Source organism: Macrosteles quadrilineatus, unplaced genomic scaffold, assembly GCF_028750875.1.
Source record: "Macrosteles quadrilineatus isolate MER2022 unplaced genomic scaffold, UCM_ALF_1.0 Scaffold_3__2_contigs__length_128488019, whole genome shotgun sequence".
NCBI lineage: Eukaryota > Metazoa > Arthropoda > Insecta > Hemiptera > Cicadellidae > Macrosteles > Macrosteles quadrilineatus.
In genome coordinates, this window is record NW_026542596.1 from 89,131,642 (window position 1) to 89,148,942 (window position 17,301).

The window sequence follows — 17,301 nt, forward strand, 5'->3', positions numbered from 1 at the left end:
TGGGCATTTAGTGGTATACCATAGCTTTCACTCCTTTTCAATTTTTTTTACATGAAGATATATAAAGAGATGTGTATTATATGGATGTAGATCTGTGAGATCAGAACTGCTGCTTGTACTACTCTCTTTGGATGAAAGAGGAACCATAAAAGGGGGTTTAAAAATATAACAGAACACTTGTCCATGTTTATGATATTTATATGGAATTTACATTGGAAAACACTCAATACGATATGGCGAGAATATTTGGGTTCGATTTAATTATTGATCAAGTAGCTTCTCGTTTAGGGTAACAGTTAAGTGTTCCATATGATCCCTTGAAGTTGTTTCTTACTTTTGCACGTTAAATGTTACTTCAAGTCAACATACCACACAAAATTCTAACCAACTTAGTTCCGTTCAAAATACAATAAAGAACGTCTGCATGTCTTATGGACTTGCCAAAAGGCCAAGTACAAAAATACACAAACAGACATTTTAAAATCTCACTGTAGGTAGACTATTGAAATATAGGGTTCGACCCAAATATGCTCAGTTAATGACATACCCACATTGGATTACATGATGTTCCGTTTTGTCTCTCATTCGTATATAAAGCTACGAGATCCATCCCCAACCCAAGAGTCGCCAATTCTAGTGATTTTTTAATATTTGTATGAAATAGGATTCTGTAAGACTCTTCAACTAAACAATTTCAAGAGAAATCTTCTATATAGTTTGCAGATGTGCTGTAATCAAACCAAACCAGCGCCTCTCACACCCAGGACACGCTAACCACTCACACCCAATGTTGCCCTCAGTTTCCTTCCTACCTCACCCCAGCGGCCCTATAGTCCTCGCCACCCTATGAGGCAGACAAAGGCCGCACTAGATACACGCCGTGCGGCCTTGGGCTGCCTCAACTTAGGGTGGCGAGGACTATAGCGGCCCAGCATACAACACAAGGCCCAGGAAACATCGGTCCATTAGACTCAATGTCTCCAGGTCTAGTGGGCCGCGAATGTCACCACTACGACATTGATTCACTGTTAATTGCTTTCTTTTCTCTTCGAGTGTCACAGACCCTCATGTTCCTCCCGGACACGCTCTAGTTCCTCTACGAGACCCAAGGATCGTACAAGACGAAATTACTGGAAAACCGGAACATTCGGATTGTAAAAAATTTATTGCGAGATTGTGTCATAAAATGTGTGTCTGCAATTAAGTTTTTAAACCCGTGGAGTTAGTAGAGTGTATAGTATGTCATTTGAAGTAAAAATTTATATTTTTAATACTTATCTGTACAATTGGAGATTTTTTTAATCCAAGACATATCTGTGATTATTACAGCATGGATGTAAACATAGTGGAATAGTGAACATTGTGGATATTTATAGGCTTGCACTGTGGATTAGATACTCCCTGGTTTGGATTAACGTTCCCACTAGTGAGTACTACGACTATCCGCAGTACTATCCTGAGAATTACACAATTTCGTTTATTTACAAGGCAAAAATGTGGTTCGGATTCCACTATAAACTGTAGGTCCCTTGCCATTGGCTGTATGGGCTATTAATTAACAGCTGTGTCTAAGGAATATGTCGGCCTTAGTCACCAACAAGACTACAAGATACTCATCCTACACTCATATCCATTCATCTACATTCATCATGTAGTTTTTTAAATACCTAAATTCGTATGGTCACCATTTCAAAGTAAAGTATTAAAGTATAATTAATGTTTCATGATTTTGCTTTATTGTATTTTGAGTATTTTACGCAACTGTTTTTTTTTTCTCAAGAGAACGGTTGAAATTGCGGCCTTGTATCTAATGTCAATATTTTCTTATATAGATTTCTTATATAGATTCTTATATAGATTGATTAATTTATAGCCTGATGACAAACAACATCTGGGCCAAGAATGGATCCAGAATGGGATCGAACCAGAGATCTTCAGATTTAAAGGCGAGCTTAAATCTGACCAGCTTAATGATTAATGTTAACATTAGTGGTTAGCTTAATGGTAACCGTGGTTACCATTAAACACATTGAAATTGTGATAAGAGCCAGCTGATACGTAACTGTGAATTCAAGAGACTGTTTTCCGAGTTATATAGGCCTAACTGCCATCGATTGATATTTGAACGCTTCTTGAGGAATTCCTAATATCAACCAGCTGTTTTAAGAAATTTTCAAGTTAATGCATCACACATTTAACACACTTGATGTTAAAACAGCTGTTTTCTGTTGCAGACGCTCCGACTGCCGCCCACCAACTGTGATAGCCCACCCTCGAGTCTGCCGCCCTCCTCGCCAGCCCCGCGCTCCGGTGGATCTGTTCCTCAGGTAGGACTACTCTATACGTCTATGACTTGCAATGGGTGCATCTTCTGTTCTACATAAACCCTGACAAACGTACAGCGCCAGCTAGGTATACACTATACATACAGCCATACAGACAGTCTGTAATTGAATGAATTATGTGTTTTGTAATTGACTTAGTATCCCAGAAGCAATTTTTGTGTAAATAGTATATTTCGTACCTAGGGCCGAAAAAGAGGTTTTGCCGGCTCGAGATAGTTTTTAAGTTCGAGACGAAGTCGAGAACTTAAAACGATCGAGAGCTGCAAAACCATTTCGGTCCGTGGTACGAACGCTATTTTTCACCACACTATACCCTATTACCACTATTCATCACAATAAGAATGTACACTAACAAGCAACACAACTACAACTTTAAGGTTATGTGAAGAAATCATTTGAGGAATCAGCAAAAATAATAATAAATTGTTGCTAGGCAACGGTGATACTGATTTTGTATTTAAAATGCATTCATGTTTTAAAAAAGTAAGCGGACAGCTGATTTTGCAGCCCTAGGGATGTAAAAACCTGCTCGGTCCCCAAATGACGATGACAGCTGGCATAGCCAGCAAAACGTAACTTTCAGCCAACAATTAACGTATGTAAAACAGCTAAAAACATCATAGTGTGGTGAAATAGTATATTTCGTACCTAGGGCCGAAAATTAGGTTTTGCCGGCTCGAGATAGTTTTAAGTTCGAGACGAAGTCGAGAACTTAAATCGATCGAGAGCTGCAAAACCATTTCGGTCCGTGGTTCGAACGCTATTTTTCACCACACTATTTCCTATTACCACTATTCACCACTATAATAATGCACACTGATAGTCAACACAACTACAACTTTAAGGTTATGTGAAGAAATAATTTGAGGAATCAGCAAAAATAAAAATAAATAATTGCTAGGCAACAGTGACAAAATTCTATTGCAATGCAATGTACTTTGATTGTGTATTTAAAATGCATTCATTAAGTAAGTAAGCGGACAGCTGATTTTGCGGCCCCGGCCTGTAAAAACCTGCTCGGTCCCAAAATTACGATGACAGCTGGCATGGCCAGCAAAACGTAACTTTCAGCCTCCAATTAACGTATGTAATACAGCCAAAAACATCATAGTGTGGTGAAAAATATATTTTATAACAACGAAAGATGAAATTGCTGATCTAACTACTCAATCTAAATATTAAATGTAATGTAAAATGAAATAAAAGTCGTGACCTTCAAATTATTGGCAACGAAAATTCTAAAATCATTGTAAATTAAACCTAATCGTTAATGGTGAACACGACAAATCAGTAAAACTAATAAATTATGCTCGGAATGATTTTACCAGGATATTTCAAACTAATACTATGTCTATAATAGGAAAGTATGTATATGAGAACCTCGTAACCTAATTCCACAATCTGCTTGTACTTGCAGTAGGTCTGACATAATTGAGTGTTCATACAGATCTGAAGAAAAATTAATTATTATAGACCCCGTTATCATTTTTCCCAATTTATGATTACAATATTTTATCAACAAATATTAGTTTGAAAGTAAAAACACTGGAAAAGTACTTTAACCTCTGGAAATCGTTAAAATTTCTTCCTTAGTAAAAATATATAAAAACTAAATGTTCGATTTTAAAAGTGAAATTAAAAGTCACAGCCAATCTCATTAGCTATGTCCAGGGTATCAACCTGGGCTTGTATTGTCGCGTAAGCCCCAAGCACACTCAAAGAAACATACATAAAGACAAGTGGCCCCGTAATGACAAGGATGCTTTGTCTACTCTAAAGTATGAAAGGCTCACATCGCTGATGGCCCCCTTCCCCCCTCCCCCCCCCACAGTCGCACTGGGGGGGGGGGGGGTAAAGAATACCCGTTTTTACTGTACACAGACACAACATTCGTCATTGGGATGTAAAGTTGGATTGCACTTTAAATATTAAATGTGCACTAAAATAATTTAGCGTAGTACTATTTAGGGAATTTCGTAGATAGGGAATGAGCTAAGTAGATCTCGAGGTAAGAACTATACCCGGTACCGATCTATTTTTTTTTCTTTTTAATGTCCTCAGAGGGCATTCATATCGCATTCATAAAAAACTGTCCGTTAACAAGATAACTCAACAGATTTTTATTAAATTCAGCTCAAACGTGTAAATCATCTTTGTTTAAGCTAGTTTGAACTTGCTTCGACTGGAAACGGGGGTTTATGATTAATTTTCTCAATGACCCAATGTTTGCTCTTTTTCGTTTGAATCTAAATTTAAGATCTTAAATTTCTTTAAGATTTGTAAATAAAAGTACTTTTTCATTTCATTTCTAAATTTAAGATCTTAAAAACAAAAAATTGAGTACGTTAAAGTGTTTTTGTACGCCTAATGGTAAATGAGAAAATTTAAAAACTGAAATTTGAAATGTCCATGTAGCCTAATTGTTGTAGATAATAAATACACAGTTGTAATATTATAGTCGATGTTTGTAGTTTGATTGTTTGGAGATATATGTTGAGCAAATAAGTTATTAAAGTTTGAGAAAACACACTTTATTTTCCAGGAGCAGAAAACCGAAGTAGCCTACTCATTACAATTATCTTATATATTTTAAAAACTTGTTTTTTCCGAGTTCGTTTGGCTTTTCTACCCGACCTATTTTCATGATTGAGGTCTCAAGTTGAAGGTATGCACGCACAGATTTTCCATCAAGCATCGGCATACATTTTTATCTACAGTCCCGCTCGGCTTATACGTAAACGAAATTTGCTCCCCATGTATTTCTTATGAGAGTTAAATTTCTTTTTCAAGTTCGTTTGGCTCTTCTACCCGATCGATTTTCATGATTGTTGTCTCAAATTGAAGGTATGCAAGCACAGATTACACATCAAGCATCGGCATATATTCATATACTATATTACTCGACCAAAAACATAAATTTGATTTATTTTCAAATTCTTACTTCATTTTAAGATGTATTTCACCAGTTATAATTATATAGGCTAATTTATTTTCGTCTAAGAACCTTCAGTGAAATGCCGGCTTCCATTTTAGCTATTAGTTATTAAATCGGACGAGTTTAAAGCAAACGCAAGGTGATCAACCATCATACAAATTATTTTTATTATAAGGGTTTTCTACGATTAAAAATCAATAAGTTTAGTTCCAGTATTGTTTATGTTTTTTTTTTTACTCAAAATAATCAGTAAGTTATATGCTTTAATTTGAGCTATTGAACGTTTGAATCAGTTAAACTCAAGATAGGCCTACTGTATTGCTCAATCAAAAATCATATATTTGATTTTACACCGATGTGATATTTATTTTAACGCTGTGTGGAGCAGCATGGGTCCTCTAGTTATTATTTAAATAGGAATTGAATCTGAAAATTTTAAGGAAATATTTAAGTGAAAATGGAGCCAGGCAAATGGAAATTAGTTTTGTTTTGTAGGTTTGCTGTGGTAGGGATATTCATGTATTTAATGCACGATTACGATGACTTTAGGGGTTGTAAATACCTTGGTGGTTGTACTACGTTTCAAAATGGTAGACAGTTGGAGTCTCGAATACCGAGTAATTTTGCACACTAGGGACTGCTACATGACAAGGGTTTTACAGGTAACAAATATTTCAAACCCGGAATATTGCGGACATATTAATTTACTTAATAGACCCGTTGTCATTTCAAATATCCAAATTGTTTATCTACTGTGAAGGAATGTTTAAATGTAGTGATAGATGAGTGGTTTACATTTATTTATAGTAGGCGTCAAGCCTTTCTCGGTGGCGAAATCAGAGGTAAATTCCATTAGACCAGTATTTGGTCAGTATATCCATATGTTTATTATAACCTCAATAAAGCCACATGTGTTGTATGATCTACCAACAGCTGTTGATGTACTCGTACAGTAGGTTGATTTCATGGCTAGCTGGTTAGTTTAAAATAGATTTGAAATCGTTGTAACAATGCCGGTGTTGAATTTTAATATTTTAATTGGTAAAATTTTTCATCACTCCGTACTTTAACACAGTAACTTTTTTTCTATGAAACCTTGTATCAAAGAAAATAATCGTCTCTTAAGCTCTAATTTAGAGAAAAAACCCCATCTTATGATTTTTACTTGCTCTCAATCAGTCTCCACTATGCGCGTTAGTATTTCCTCACCATTTATTATGTTCGTTTAAATCAGCTGTTTTCTTTGTTGAACTTGCTTTTTACAACAATGCTATGTTAATTGATGAAATGATTAAATATGACAATAATACGATACGATCATCATAAGACATATTTACACGAACTAATTTAATAACAGTCTTTGTTCGTATAACCAGTGGTATTTTATACGAGAAAGATAAATTCCCTCAAACCTTTTTTGAGGATGCATTTTTCCGATCAATGCAGTAATTTTGGCTAACAGTCCATCTAGTACGCGTTTTTCTTACCCTCCTGTTGTTTTGAAGATGTTTGTATTTGACTACGTTTTCAGTAGGACAAGTTCAGTTCGCGTAGGAAGCACACAGTAGGAACAATTTCCGTGTGCGTGACCAAACCAGCTGTAAGTTGAACAACTACGTTGGTGGGGGTGGAGGGGAAGTGTCTAAAAATATACAGTACTTTAAAGCCATGTAAAAGTAATGCATTTTTAGAAGGCACTACCAAATTATTGGTGTCAATGTTTGGTTTTATTGATCATAAAAATTTAAGAAAATATATTAGTTTTTACATTTTTAAATAAATAAAAATAAATTGATCAAGCGTTTCTCAGTACAACTGCTTTTCAGAACAACTCTCGTCATATACAGTATGCATAGTATATAAAGTCATATACAACAACTATATATAAACTACATATACATTAACAAAAACTATACTAACAAACAAATGAATAGAAACAATAATAAAACAGAAACAAAACAATCTAAATAACAACTAATCGTCAGTGTACAATTCTATAATTTTTACTCTAAGAGATGGAAAGGCATAAAGTTTTCATAGAGGGAAGGTCGTTGTACAGTTTTGGGCCGAAGTACGAGAAGCTTCTCCTTCCAATCTTTTGGAAAGTGAAGCTGGAGACTTCCATGGCGAGTACTGCGCTGAGAGACCTCATCCCGGAAAGTAACAAAACAGTGGGCAGCGATGGAATTTCTATTGAAATTATAAAAACTGTAAGTCCTTATGCGATAAAATCAATTACCCATCTGATAATCACTAGACAATGGACCCAAACTTACAGCCGTAAGAAAATTATAAGACCTAAGGCCAATCTCAATATTACCAGATATGTCAAAGATATTAGATAAGATAGCTCAAATAAAGAAATTCTCAAAATATACTACCCAATTTCAGGCTGGCTTTAGACCTAACCACAGTACGTGTACAGCCCCGATGAAGTTATTTAGTGATATGATCTTAAAAAAATTAATGGTCTTTAAAAATGAGTTTTGACCCATTTTTTTTTCTTTTCTGAAATAAATTTCCATAAATTCAATCTTGAGCAGTAAGAAAGGTACTTTAAAAGGAATATTTAGAAGTTACAATAGCTATCACTATAATAACTTTGCACATGAAGTTATCATCGCAATAAACATACCAAACTAAACAGACTACATACTTGTAAATATTCATTACTATGAATCTAAATCCTAACTACAACTACAAGAGTAGATAGGGTTGCCTGATTTTTTCTCCGGCGAATAAAAGTGACAGCGATGTTGGGAATGAGTATACGAGTGTGGGCAGGGGACGATTTGTCCTCGAGCGAGCGACGACGACTTGTGCAGGTTAAAACTGTATGTTAGTTTGTGTAGACTGTAGGCACTAAGCACTGTATATATAAGAAGTATGTAAGTATTGGTTAGCAGACAAGTAGAGGTTACAGCAGAGCTGTAATTACCAGCCCGCTGTTGCGAGTATAAGTGCGAGGTGAATGTCATGGCTGGCTGTACAAGTGATTGCAGTAGAAAGTGAATTCACTTTCAATTCGGCGCACTAGGTCATGAATGCAACTCAGCGCAACCTGTCTGACCTAGAGAGCTGACACTAAGTTAAGTAACGCTTGCGTAAAATACACATGTCTACATCTACATACAGTACTTAAGACTAAAAAAGGACTGAATAAACTAAATACGTATTCAGTGAGCAAATATCAAACATTTATTGTTTCCAAATTTTTATATTCGGAGAGTTCCCGCTCATCCCCAAGTATTGAACCCGATATGCCTTGCTCTCAGCGATTTCCTTCAGTTCATCTGAACTCAACGCCTCGCTGAACCGCTTCGGTAAGAATATACAGAAGTCGGCACTCTTTTCTGGCACATGGATGTCTAGGACGATGGACGCTCCGTATTTGGTGTTTACTGCCCTCCCTGCCACAATGGAGTAGCCCTCTTTGTTAGTAAGCGCCGAAACGTCGATCTTAGGGAGGTATGGTCCTTTCTCCAGGGTGTTGAGTTTTGCTGCTAGGGCCATGATTATGATCTATAAAAAAATATCCTGTTTTAAAAGTCGTACTAATAGTATGCCATATTATAGGCCGAGTACTGATATAATGAAAATTTATCGAGTTAACTAGCTTAGCATTAATAGACAATGCATAAACAACTGGAGCACTACAGCATAAATAGTACAATTGAAGATTGCTGCGTGAAACAAGTATGTCACAGCATATAACGCAAGGTGTAATATCATAGAAATATTAGCGCAACGGAGGGCAACTAGATACATATAAAACGTTTAACAGCTTAGTAATAACAGCTAAATGTATAGAAAAACCGTTGCACTTAGAATATACAAATATAACAAGTAAGGTTTGCAGATTGTAACAAGTATATCGCTGCATATATCGATTAGTAGAGTGTAATACCATACACATAGCAGTCTATCGTAGCGCAACTATATACATATTACAAATAGCTCTAAATAGCTAAATGTGTAGCAAAACTGTTACACTACAACATATGGATATATTGTAATCAATGTTATCTTGTATCATGTGTCAGGAATACCGTTTCATATAACAAGTAGTAGAAATATTAGTCAGTATAACATGTAGGCAGTACCAAGACAGTATAGCAAACGCAGCAGTGTAGAGAAAAACACATATTGGGACAGACAAAGGGGGGAAACCTTGAGTAAGTGGAGGGTATGAGAGTAATGCATCATTATGCATTAACGCAAAACAAATATCAGCACAGCAACAAATAAGAATATACAACTAGCACTCTTAGAAAATACAATTATGGAGCTATAGTAGTAGTAGAAAAGTGTAAGCTAAATAAGCATATACAAACTAAAAGATCATACAAGTAAGATTATTCTCACAGTTAATGCATAAGCACACGAGACATACCTGTTCGGTTGCGTGCAGAGAACTGTGCAGCCATGTACGCTTATGCCGCTTATAAGCAATCCTGGCTCCCCACAATCACTGACCTCACACAAACTGTATAAAAGCAGCCCATTGGCACTGCAAAGTTGTATTCGACTCCAGCTTGCATTGTGAGTAACTCGTGCACCTCGGCCAGTTTGTGCGTCTGGGCCAGTACGTGCATCAGTCGAAGTCGTCTACGCTTGTGTGATGCCAGAACATCTTCTCCATAGTTGTAAGTACAAACATATCGTAGTTTGCAATATAGTTGCTAGGATTTTAAAAAGACCATAAGATTTAAGCTTTTCCTATAACTCCTTGCTCTCCTTACCATAAGAGCAACGTTAAATAGCTAGACTCAAAACTTACAAAATTATTTACAATTATTTAATGTCAAATCTGAGTGTTGTAAAACGTGGTAATGCTCGTTAAATTAGAAATCTGAAGTGAAGTATGTAGCTAGAATATTAAAAGATGTCTAAAAATCTGTTTGATTAGAAATACGTTGATCTTTAAAAACCAATTATATATTCAATAAATAAATATGACTAAATAAACTTCTAATAATACGATTAATATAGATTAATTATACAATCTCTGGCTATCGCATGATTATATGTTGAATATACACTTAATCAATACTATATACAATTTGAAATATTCTTCTCTCAAATCAATACAAACATTCTATTTCAAATGTCACCAAGAACTAGTTTGTGTAAAAAGAAATAAATAATCCGCTAGTGTGTGTTTGCATTTAATATTGTTCTTACTGGACAAATCATGACGCTAGCCAAGGGTTAAGGGTTCTTCCTTGTTCAAATAACTAGCTATTAAATATAAAGTACCCTAGTGACTAGGGATGTAGGTACATAAATAAAAGTCAATAAATATTTCTTTTAACTATATATCTATTAAAATATATATGTTCACTATTTAGTCTTTATTACTTAATAAATAATTTTTAACCTATATACCCTATAGAAAAAATTAAGAACACTTCTATACTACAATGTTTTGAAAGAAAACGTACTAAAAAAAAACGAATTAATATCTATCAGAAAGAAAAATCATTAGGTATTATGAACTTAGCAAGCATGTAGGATTATTTTAGAAAAACTTGCATATACGCATTTTTTGTCATTAGTTAAGCTAGCAAAATAAGAAAAATAAATAAATAAATCATGCTTAGAAATGAGTGTAGATTTTGTCTTTAGAGCTGTAGCTTAGTATATGCATAGATTAAGCAACTTTAAAGCTCGTTCTTTGTGTCTAACTCTTGAGTGCTGTCCGTGTTTGCTAGTGCAGACACAACCATCTCTCTACCATGTGTAATTCTATGATTTCCGCATTATTGTTAGGCTAGATAACTAGTGAATGCATTATTGGCTATGAAAAAATCACTTTATTCGCATTAACAAAGTTTAAAATTATTAAATTGGCAAGAAAAAAAATTGTAAAGAAAAACACGAATGCTTAAAACTAAACTTTGTAACTTAAGTTTTGTTCGGTATTTCGATATTGTTAATATAAATTTTGTGTGATTATATTTTAAGCTTATATCACAAACGTTTTAAATATAACATATTGACACTAATCAAGTATGGATGGTGAATAAAGATATTTTGATTTTGATTTGACGATCTATGCAGTGGATAGAACTAACTGGCTTCAGTTGTTATATAACGATGAAAAATCTACTTAGGAAGGAGTATGCTTTATTTTTGGTATTGACGAAACTACTATATATGACAACTGACACTTTATTTTTACATTCACAGCGCTAGAAGTGAGCAGTCATTCCCCACGTGCCGTCTTGCAAAGTTCCACTTAGATGTTAAACCTTCAATGAGCAGTCTAGCTGTGAAAACTTCTACAACAATGTAAGTAGAAAGCCCTGTCAGTTTTATATCTTCTTGGTACTACGTTTAGTAAACTATTATTTGAGAGCTTACAACTTAATATAGTCGAATGTAAAGAGCCCCTTAATACCTCATATTGTCCTAGCAAAAACTACACTAAACCATGCAGCTATATAAGCAACATTCATTGTTGCAAGAAATCCACACAACTAAAGACAAAATGCGTGTAATATGAGCTTAAAGAATCTGAATTGTAAAATCTCATGCTGAACATGATAACATAGGCAATAAAACTTAAATTAAAATAATAAAATAGGTAAGTGCTAAAAATTAATGTATTTTTTCTAAAACTTAACGTAAACAATCTCAAACCAAATATAATAGAACTATAGCAGACCATGAGCAATGTACTTAATGTTTGAAATTAATGTTTTAGATGTATCTACAATGTGCCATCTGTCGAGAAGCCTACTTCCTTAGTGCATCCGCAAGGAGCCGTCACCAGCAAATGTGTTTGGCGTTGAACGACTACTTCACATCAGCAGTAGCGAGCAACAATGACAACAGACGAGAGACACACGAGGCAGCAATTCAGACACCTCCACAGCAAATTAAAGCAGTACCCAGTGGCAGTGGCTTGAAAAGAAAACTACCACCTCCAAAGGTGACTAAGCGTCCTGTGACTAGTGTATTGTCAAGTCCATCATCACATACAAGTTCAACAACAAGGCTGACGTGGTATTTAAAAAAAGGTCTTCAATCAGCCAAAGACTATGTTATAGAAAATAATGAAAACCTCTACAAGGACCTACCGCCATTTATTGAAGCTGCTAACGAAGTGGTGCTCGATATACTACAAGATGAGCTGCGTGTCACCAAATCCCTCAAGTACAACGTCGTACTGGAGGCCGTCTACTGCCATCCTGAAGGACATTGCGAACTTATGAACTTCAAGACCACGTCGAGGCTTATACACAGCGCCTGTGATGAGCTACAAGAGCTGCTGAAGAAGGACGCCAGCAAACTGCTTCGTGAGGAGTCTGAAGCGCAGGCGAAAGGCAGTGGATGGACTTTGCATGAGGTAAAGAGCCTCACACTTAGACTAAGCAAATTTTCATATGCATTGCCTGCTGGAAGTGGCTATCTGCCACTGCCCCCAAAAATTGCTAAAAGGAAATGCATTTTAAATGTAAAAAACAGCAATGATTGTTGTTTCATGTATTGTATATTAGCCAAAAGTCTACCTAATATACGTTATGACTCAGTGCTTACTGAGCATAGCTTTAGGGAGTGTGAAACACATTACAACTTTGATGGTATTTCATTTCCAACGCCCATTTCACAAATGAAAAAATTTGAAAAACAAAACATCAACACTAGCGTAAACATCTTCGAACTGGACGAAAATGCCCATATTACACCACTCAGGATAGTTGATGAGCAGCAAGACCATTTTGATCTCCTTCTCGTTAGAAATGATGAAGGAGAGGCTCATTTTACGTTAATATTGAATTTCACAAAGCTTATGCAGCCACAAATTACAAAAGGCAGCAACAAAATTACAATCTGTAAAAGGTGTAGCACCTTTAAAGAAAACAGGCGCTGTGTTCCGACACCTCAGCACTGGTTGAGTGAACATTTAATGCTCTGTGGAAAATCAAAACCAAGTGAAGTGATTTTGCCGGAGCAGCATAAAAGCAAACTTAGATTTGTTAGCTACGAGATGCAAATTGAAGTACCAATTGTAGTCACAGCTGACTTCGAATCAACACTATATCCAGTTCCCTCGACAGACAATGCCTATCAACGGCACGAGGCGAACTCGTTTGCTTATATCGTAGCAAGTAACCTTCCCAAAGAGCTGTTAGAGGAAGCTGAGATAAACACCTCACCCTACATACACAGATCGGAATCGGCTGCAAAAGAATTCCTTTTACAAATGCAGGAGCTAGCTGTAAAAGTGGAAAAGCTGTACACTAAAAATGTGAGCATGATTGCATTAAATGATGAACAACAGAAACAGCATGATGAAGCGACAAACTGCGAGCTGTGTGAAATAGCATTTGATGAGACATTGGTTCAGTCAAGGAAATGCCGGGACCACGACCATATAACAGGTCAGTTTCGTTATACCTTGTGCTCGTTGTGTAACACCCGCTGTCAACTTCCAAACTTCATACCAATATACTTTCACAACCTTTCTTCATACGACGAAGCATTCATTATTAAGAACTTGGCAGTATTACCCAACAGCGAAATAAAAGTGATCCCTAGTAATTCAGAAAGATTCATCAGTATATCGATAAAGATTGGGAGGATGTGGCTTAGGTTTTTGGATTCATTTCGCCTAATGGCGGACAGCCTTGCGAATCTCGCTTCGTATCTCACACCGACGGAACTCGTAGAGTCGTCCAAACTTGTGCCAGAACAGCATGTGGAGTTGATTCAAAGAAAAGGGATTTATCCCTATGATTATGTAAAAGACTTTGCTGTATTCAGTGAGGAAGCACTGCCACCACGTGAAAGCTTTTACAATGCCCTCAATGACTCGGAAGTTACGGATGCAGAATATCAACATGCCCAACACACTTGGAATACAATGAAAATGAAAAATTTTGGACAATACCATGATTTTTATCTGTTATTGGATGTTTGTCTTTTAATGGACATAATTCAATGCTTTCGCAAAAACTGTGTAGCCACCTATAACATTGACTGTTGTCATTCATTTACAGCGCCAGGTCTAGCATGGCAGAGTATGCTACGTATGACTGGTGTAACTTTGGAATTGTTGACGAACTATGACCATTTCTTAATGTTTGAAAGTGCGATTAGAGGCGGTTTGGTACAATGCTGCCACCGCTATGAAAAAGCCAACAACCCACTTTTAGAGAACAGCGAAGACTATGATCCAAACAAAGAAACCAAATACATGTTGTATTTGGACTGCATAAACTTGTATGGAAGCCAAATGAAAAAACACCTTCCAACTGGAAATTTTGAGTTTGTAAATGATGTTGATGATCTTAATTGGTCAAACTTACCTGAAGATTCGCCGTATGGACTTTTACTAGAATGTGATGTCACAGTGCCAGAGCACTTGCACGATCTAATGAACGACTTCCCCATTTTACCAGAACAAAAAGATGTGGATAATCAGGGAAAACTACTTGCTACGCTTGAAGATAAAAAACACTATATCGCTCACTATACAGTGTTCCAGCAGGCAGTCAAACTAGGCTTGAAAATTACAAAAGTTCACAGAGCGTTGCGATTCTCCCAGTCGCCGTGGATGGAAAAGTTCATCGACAAAAACACCACGTTAAGAGCTGAATCTACGAATGAGTTTTCCAAAAATTTCTACAAGTTTATGAATAATAGTGTGTTTGGAAAGACGTTAGAAAACGTGCGCAATCGTGTAGATATTAGAATAGTAACTTCTGATGAAGCGTTCCAGAAGCTGTCACGTCAAGCAAGATTTGTTGACAGAAGCATTATCGCTGATGGTGTGATCGCGGTACATTTAAGAAGACAAAAGGTAGTATTAAACAAGCCAGTCTATGTTGGTTCAGTAGTTCTCGACAAAGCAAAAGTTCATATGAACTGGTTTCATTATATGGTTATGAAGAAAAAACTAGCTCCGCCAGACTTTGAAGTGTATGTTAACTATTCTGATACTGATTCTCTATTATATACCATAATTACCAAGTTAAACCTAAATAATGAATTGAAGGAAAGATTGGGAGATGTACTGGATAGGTCATGCTATCCCAAGGAGCATGAGCTGTGGCTGGAAGGAGCGATTCCTCAAATAGGCACATTTAAGGATGAATGCAAAGGAAGACAGCTATTTGAGTACGTAGGATTGCGTTGTAAAATGTACTGCTACAGGTTCAACTCCAGCCAACAGACAACGGCAAAGAAAAAGTGTAAGGGAATAAGCAAACGCTATGTCGAAAACAAAATTTCATTTGATCACTACAAGAAGGCACTGTTTGAAGATAAACAGTACAGAGCGACATTTAACCAGATAAGAAGCAAGACATTTCAACTCACCTCTAGAACAGTTGATAAACTCTCTCTGTCAGCCAATGATAACAAACGCATAGTGTTGCAGGACAAAATTAGAACTTTGGCGTATGGGCATTATCGAGCTCGTCAAAATGACGATGGAGGATCGTCAGAATATGATTCTAGTCAGTCTTAGCTCGATGGTTGATCAGCACTCTTTAGGAGTAGTCAGAATGTTGTATTCATTGAGCATGGATGCCGTTGCCCGTACTATTCCATATGAAAAAGAATATGAAAGAATCGAGGATATCGAAATGTTTTCGATACTCCCTTCCCTCATGCACACAGAGTTGAGAAGCTCTATTAAACGGACTTGGATAAAAACTACAACAGTCAACAGAGATTTAATAAAAAGTTATGAGTTTAGAGATATCGACTTTATGCAAATTGATAGTTATCAGTTTGTCATGCTCATGAACCATCCTCTGGAGGAACCAGAGTTTTGGAGTCGAAATTACTATGGTAATAATTGTCATATAAATGTGGACTACTATGAAACAATACAAACAGAACGTCCTATGAAGTATTGTCGAGGCTGCTTTTTTAACCTTTTTACACTAAAAGACGATAATGATATTGACTATCAAAGTTATTGGCACGAAAAGGGGTTGGCATTTGTACATGTTGTACAGCATTTTGAAGTTAACTCTAACAGGCTAATTGATGCAGTGGTTAAACAAGAAAATAACTGGTGTGACTACTGTGTATTTCGACCATTGTTTACATTTCTAAACTACTTTGACTGTAGAGACAATAACAACATGTTACATGATAGTGATGAAGACAGCCCCGCATCTCCAGTGACAATGTTTAACCGTACAGAACTTTATGATCCGTATAGAGAGTGACATACGCTAGTCCAGCATATTTGAACAATGAGGCTGTTGGTCAAGTTTTGTTTTTTTTTTTAACCATACAATTTCAAGTTTACTGTATTTGTTTTTTGCGTTTCTGTTTATATATTATGTTTTATTGTAAACCCTAGCTATTGTAAAATAATTTGATGAACTCATGCCTTTTTGTTGTCTATACTCTATAAGAGTTGTTTATCTACTTGAGAACTGAATTCTAGTAGTATATAGCTAAAATATAACTTAATAACATGATATAACAAAGTAAGATAATGCTTAGCATTATGATATTTAACACATGTATATTATTGTGCACATTTCATGAATATTTTGTAATGTACTAACAACCTTTTTCGATCTGTATTTGTTTTACTATTACATGTTTACTAATCTTAACACATTTATGTAACGCTAGAGTTGTATATAATAAATACATCTAAAATGTTTATGGTTACCTGTTATGTTGGTGTTATCTATATAGCATTTATCTTTCAAATAAACTTATGTTAAACTTGACTACTTTGTTTGTTGCTAAACCCATTATTTAAAAGTTTTCCAAACACCCTCTGAAAAATTACTTTAAAAAGTATTATTGCTATGGATGCTAAGAAAAGTAAAGTCAATCCTCTACTGTGTTGTTGCTAGCTTAGCTGAAGGAAAGGGTAAACAAATAAATAAAATCAAAGTTTGTAATACAAATATATTACCATAAGATACATTGAATACAGCAATTTTCTCTTTACCATTTTGACAAGTATTTTAAGTTCTCCATCACAGCTTCGGTAATGTTTGCTGCACAAAAGCGGCGTACCTCACTGTCTATCCA

General features: G+C 35.8%; 3 protein-coding genes across 4 annotated transcripts in view; 2 read left to right on the top strand and 1 right to left on the bottom strand.

Annotated features, from left to right (window-relative positions):
- Positions 1-17,301, top strand: part of LOC128990027 (protein jim lovell-like) — a 68,901-nt gene that overhangs the window by 21,504 nt on the left and 30,096 nt on the right. The window contains exon 2 of the mRNA XM_054412239.1: positions 2,235-2,327. The gene's annotated coding sequence lies outside the window, so the exon portion shown is untranslated. The remainder of the gene's footprint in view (positions 1-2,234; positions 2,328-17,301) is intronic.
- On the bottom strand, positions 8,075-9,680 carry LOC128990028 (uncharacterized). The gene is made up of 2 exons (XM_054412240.1): positions 9,674-9,680; positions 8,075-8,802 (listed from the first exon to the last, which is right to left on the bottom strand). The coding sequence occupies exon 2, from the start codon at positions 8,791-8,793 to the stop codon at positions 8,479-8,481; it is 315 nt and encodes a 104-aa protein (XP_054268215.1). The 5' UTR covers positions 8,794-8,802; positions 9,674-9,680; the 3' UTR covers positions 8,075-8,478.
- LOC128990026 (uncharacterized) lies at positions 9,866-16,500 on the top strand. Of its 2 annotated transcripts, XM_054412237.1 has the most exons (3): positions 9,866-9,926; positions 11,473-11,574; positions 11,990-16,500. In XM_054412237.1, exon 3 carries the CDS (start codon positions 11,990-11,992, stop codon positions 15,758-15,760), a length of 3,771 nt encoding a protein of 1,256 aa, XP_054268212.1. In that variant the 5' UTR covers positions 9,866-9,926; positions 11,473-11,574; the 3' UTR covers positions 15,761-16,500. The 2 variants fall into 2 exon arrangements, with proteins under 2 accessions (XP_054268212.1, XP_054268213.1); XM_054412238.1 differs by lacking the exon at positions 9,866-9,926 and having other exon boundaries at positions 11,388-11,574.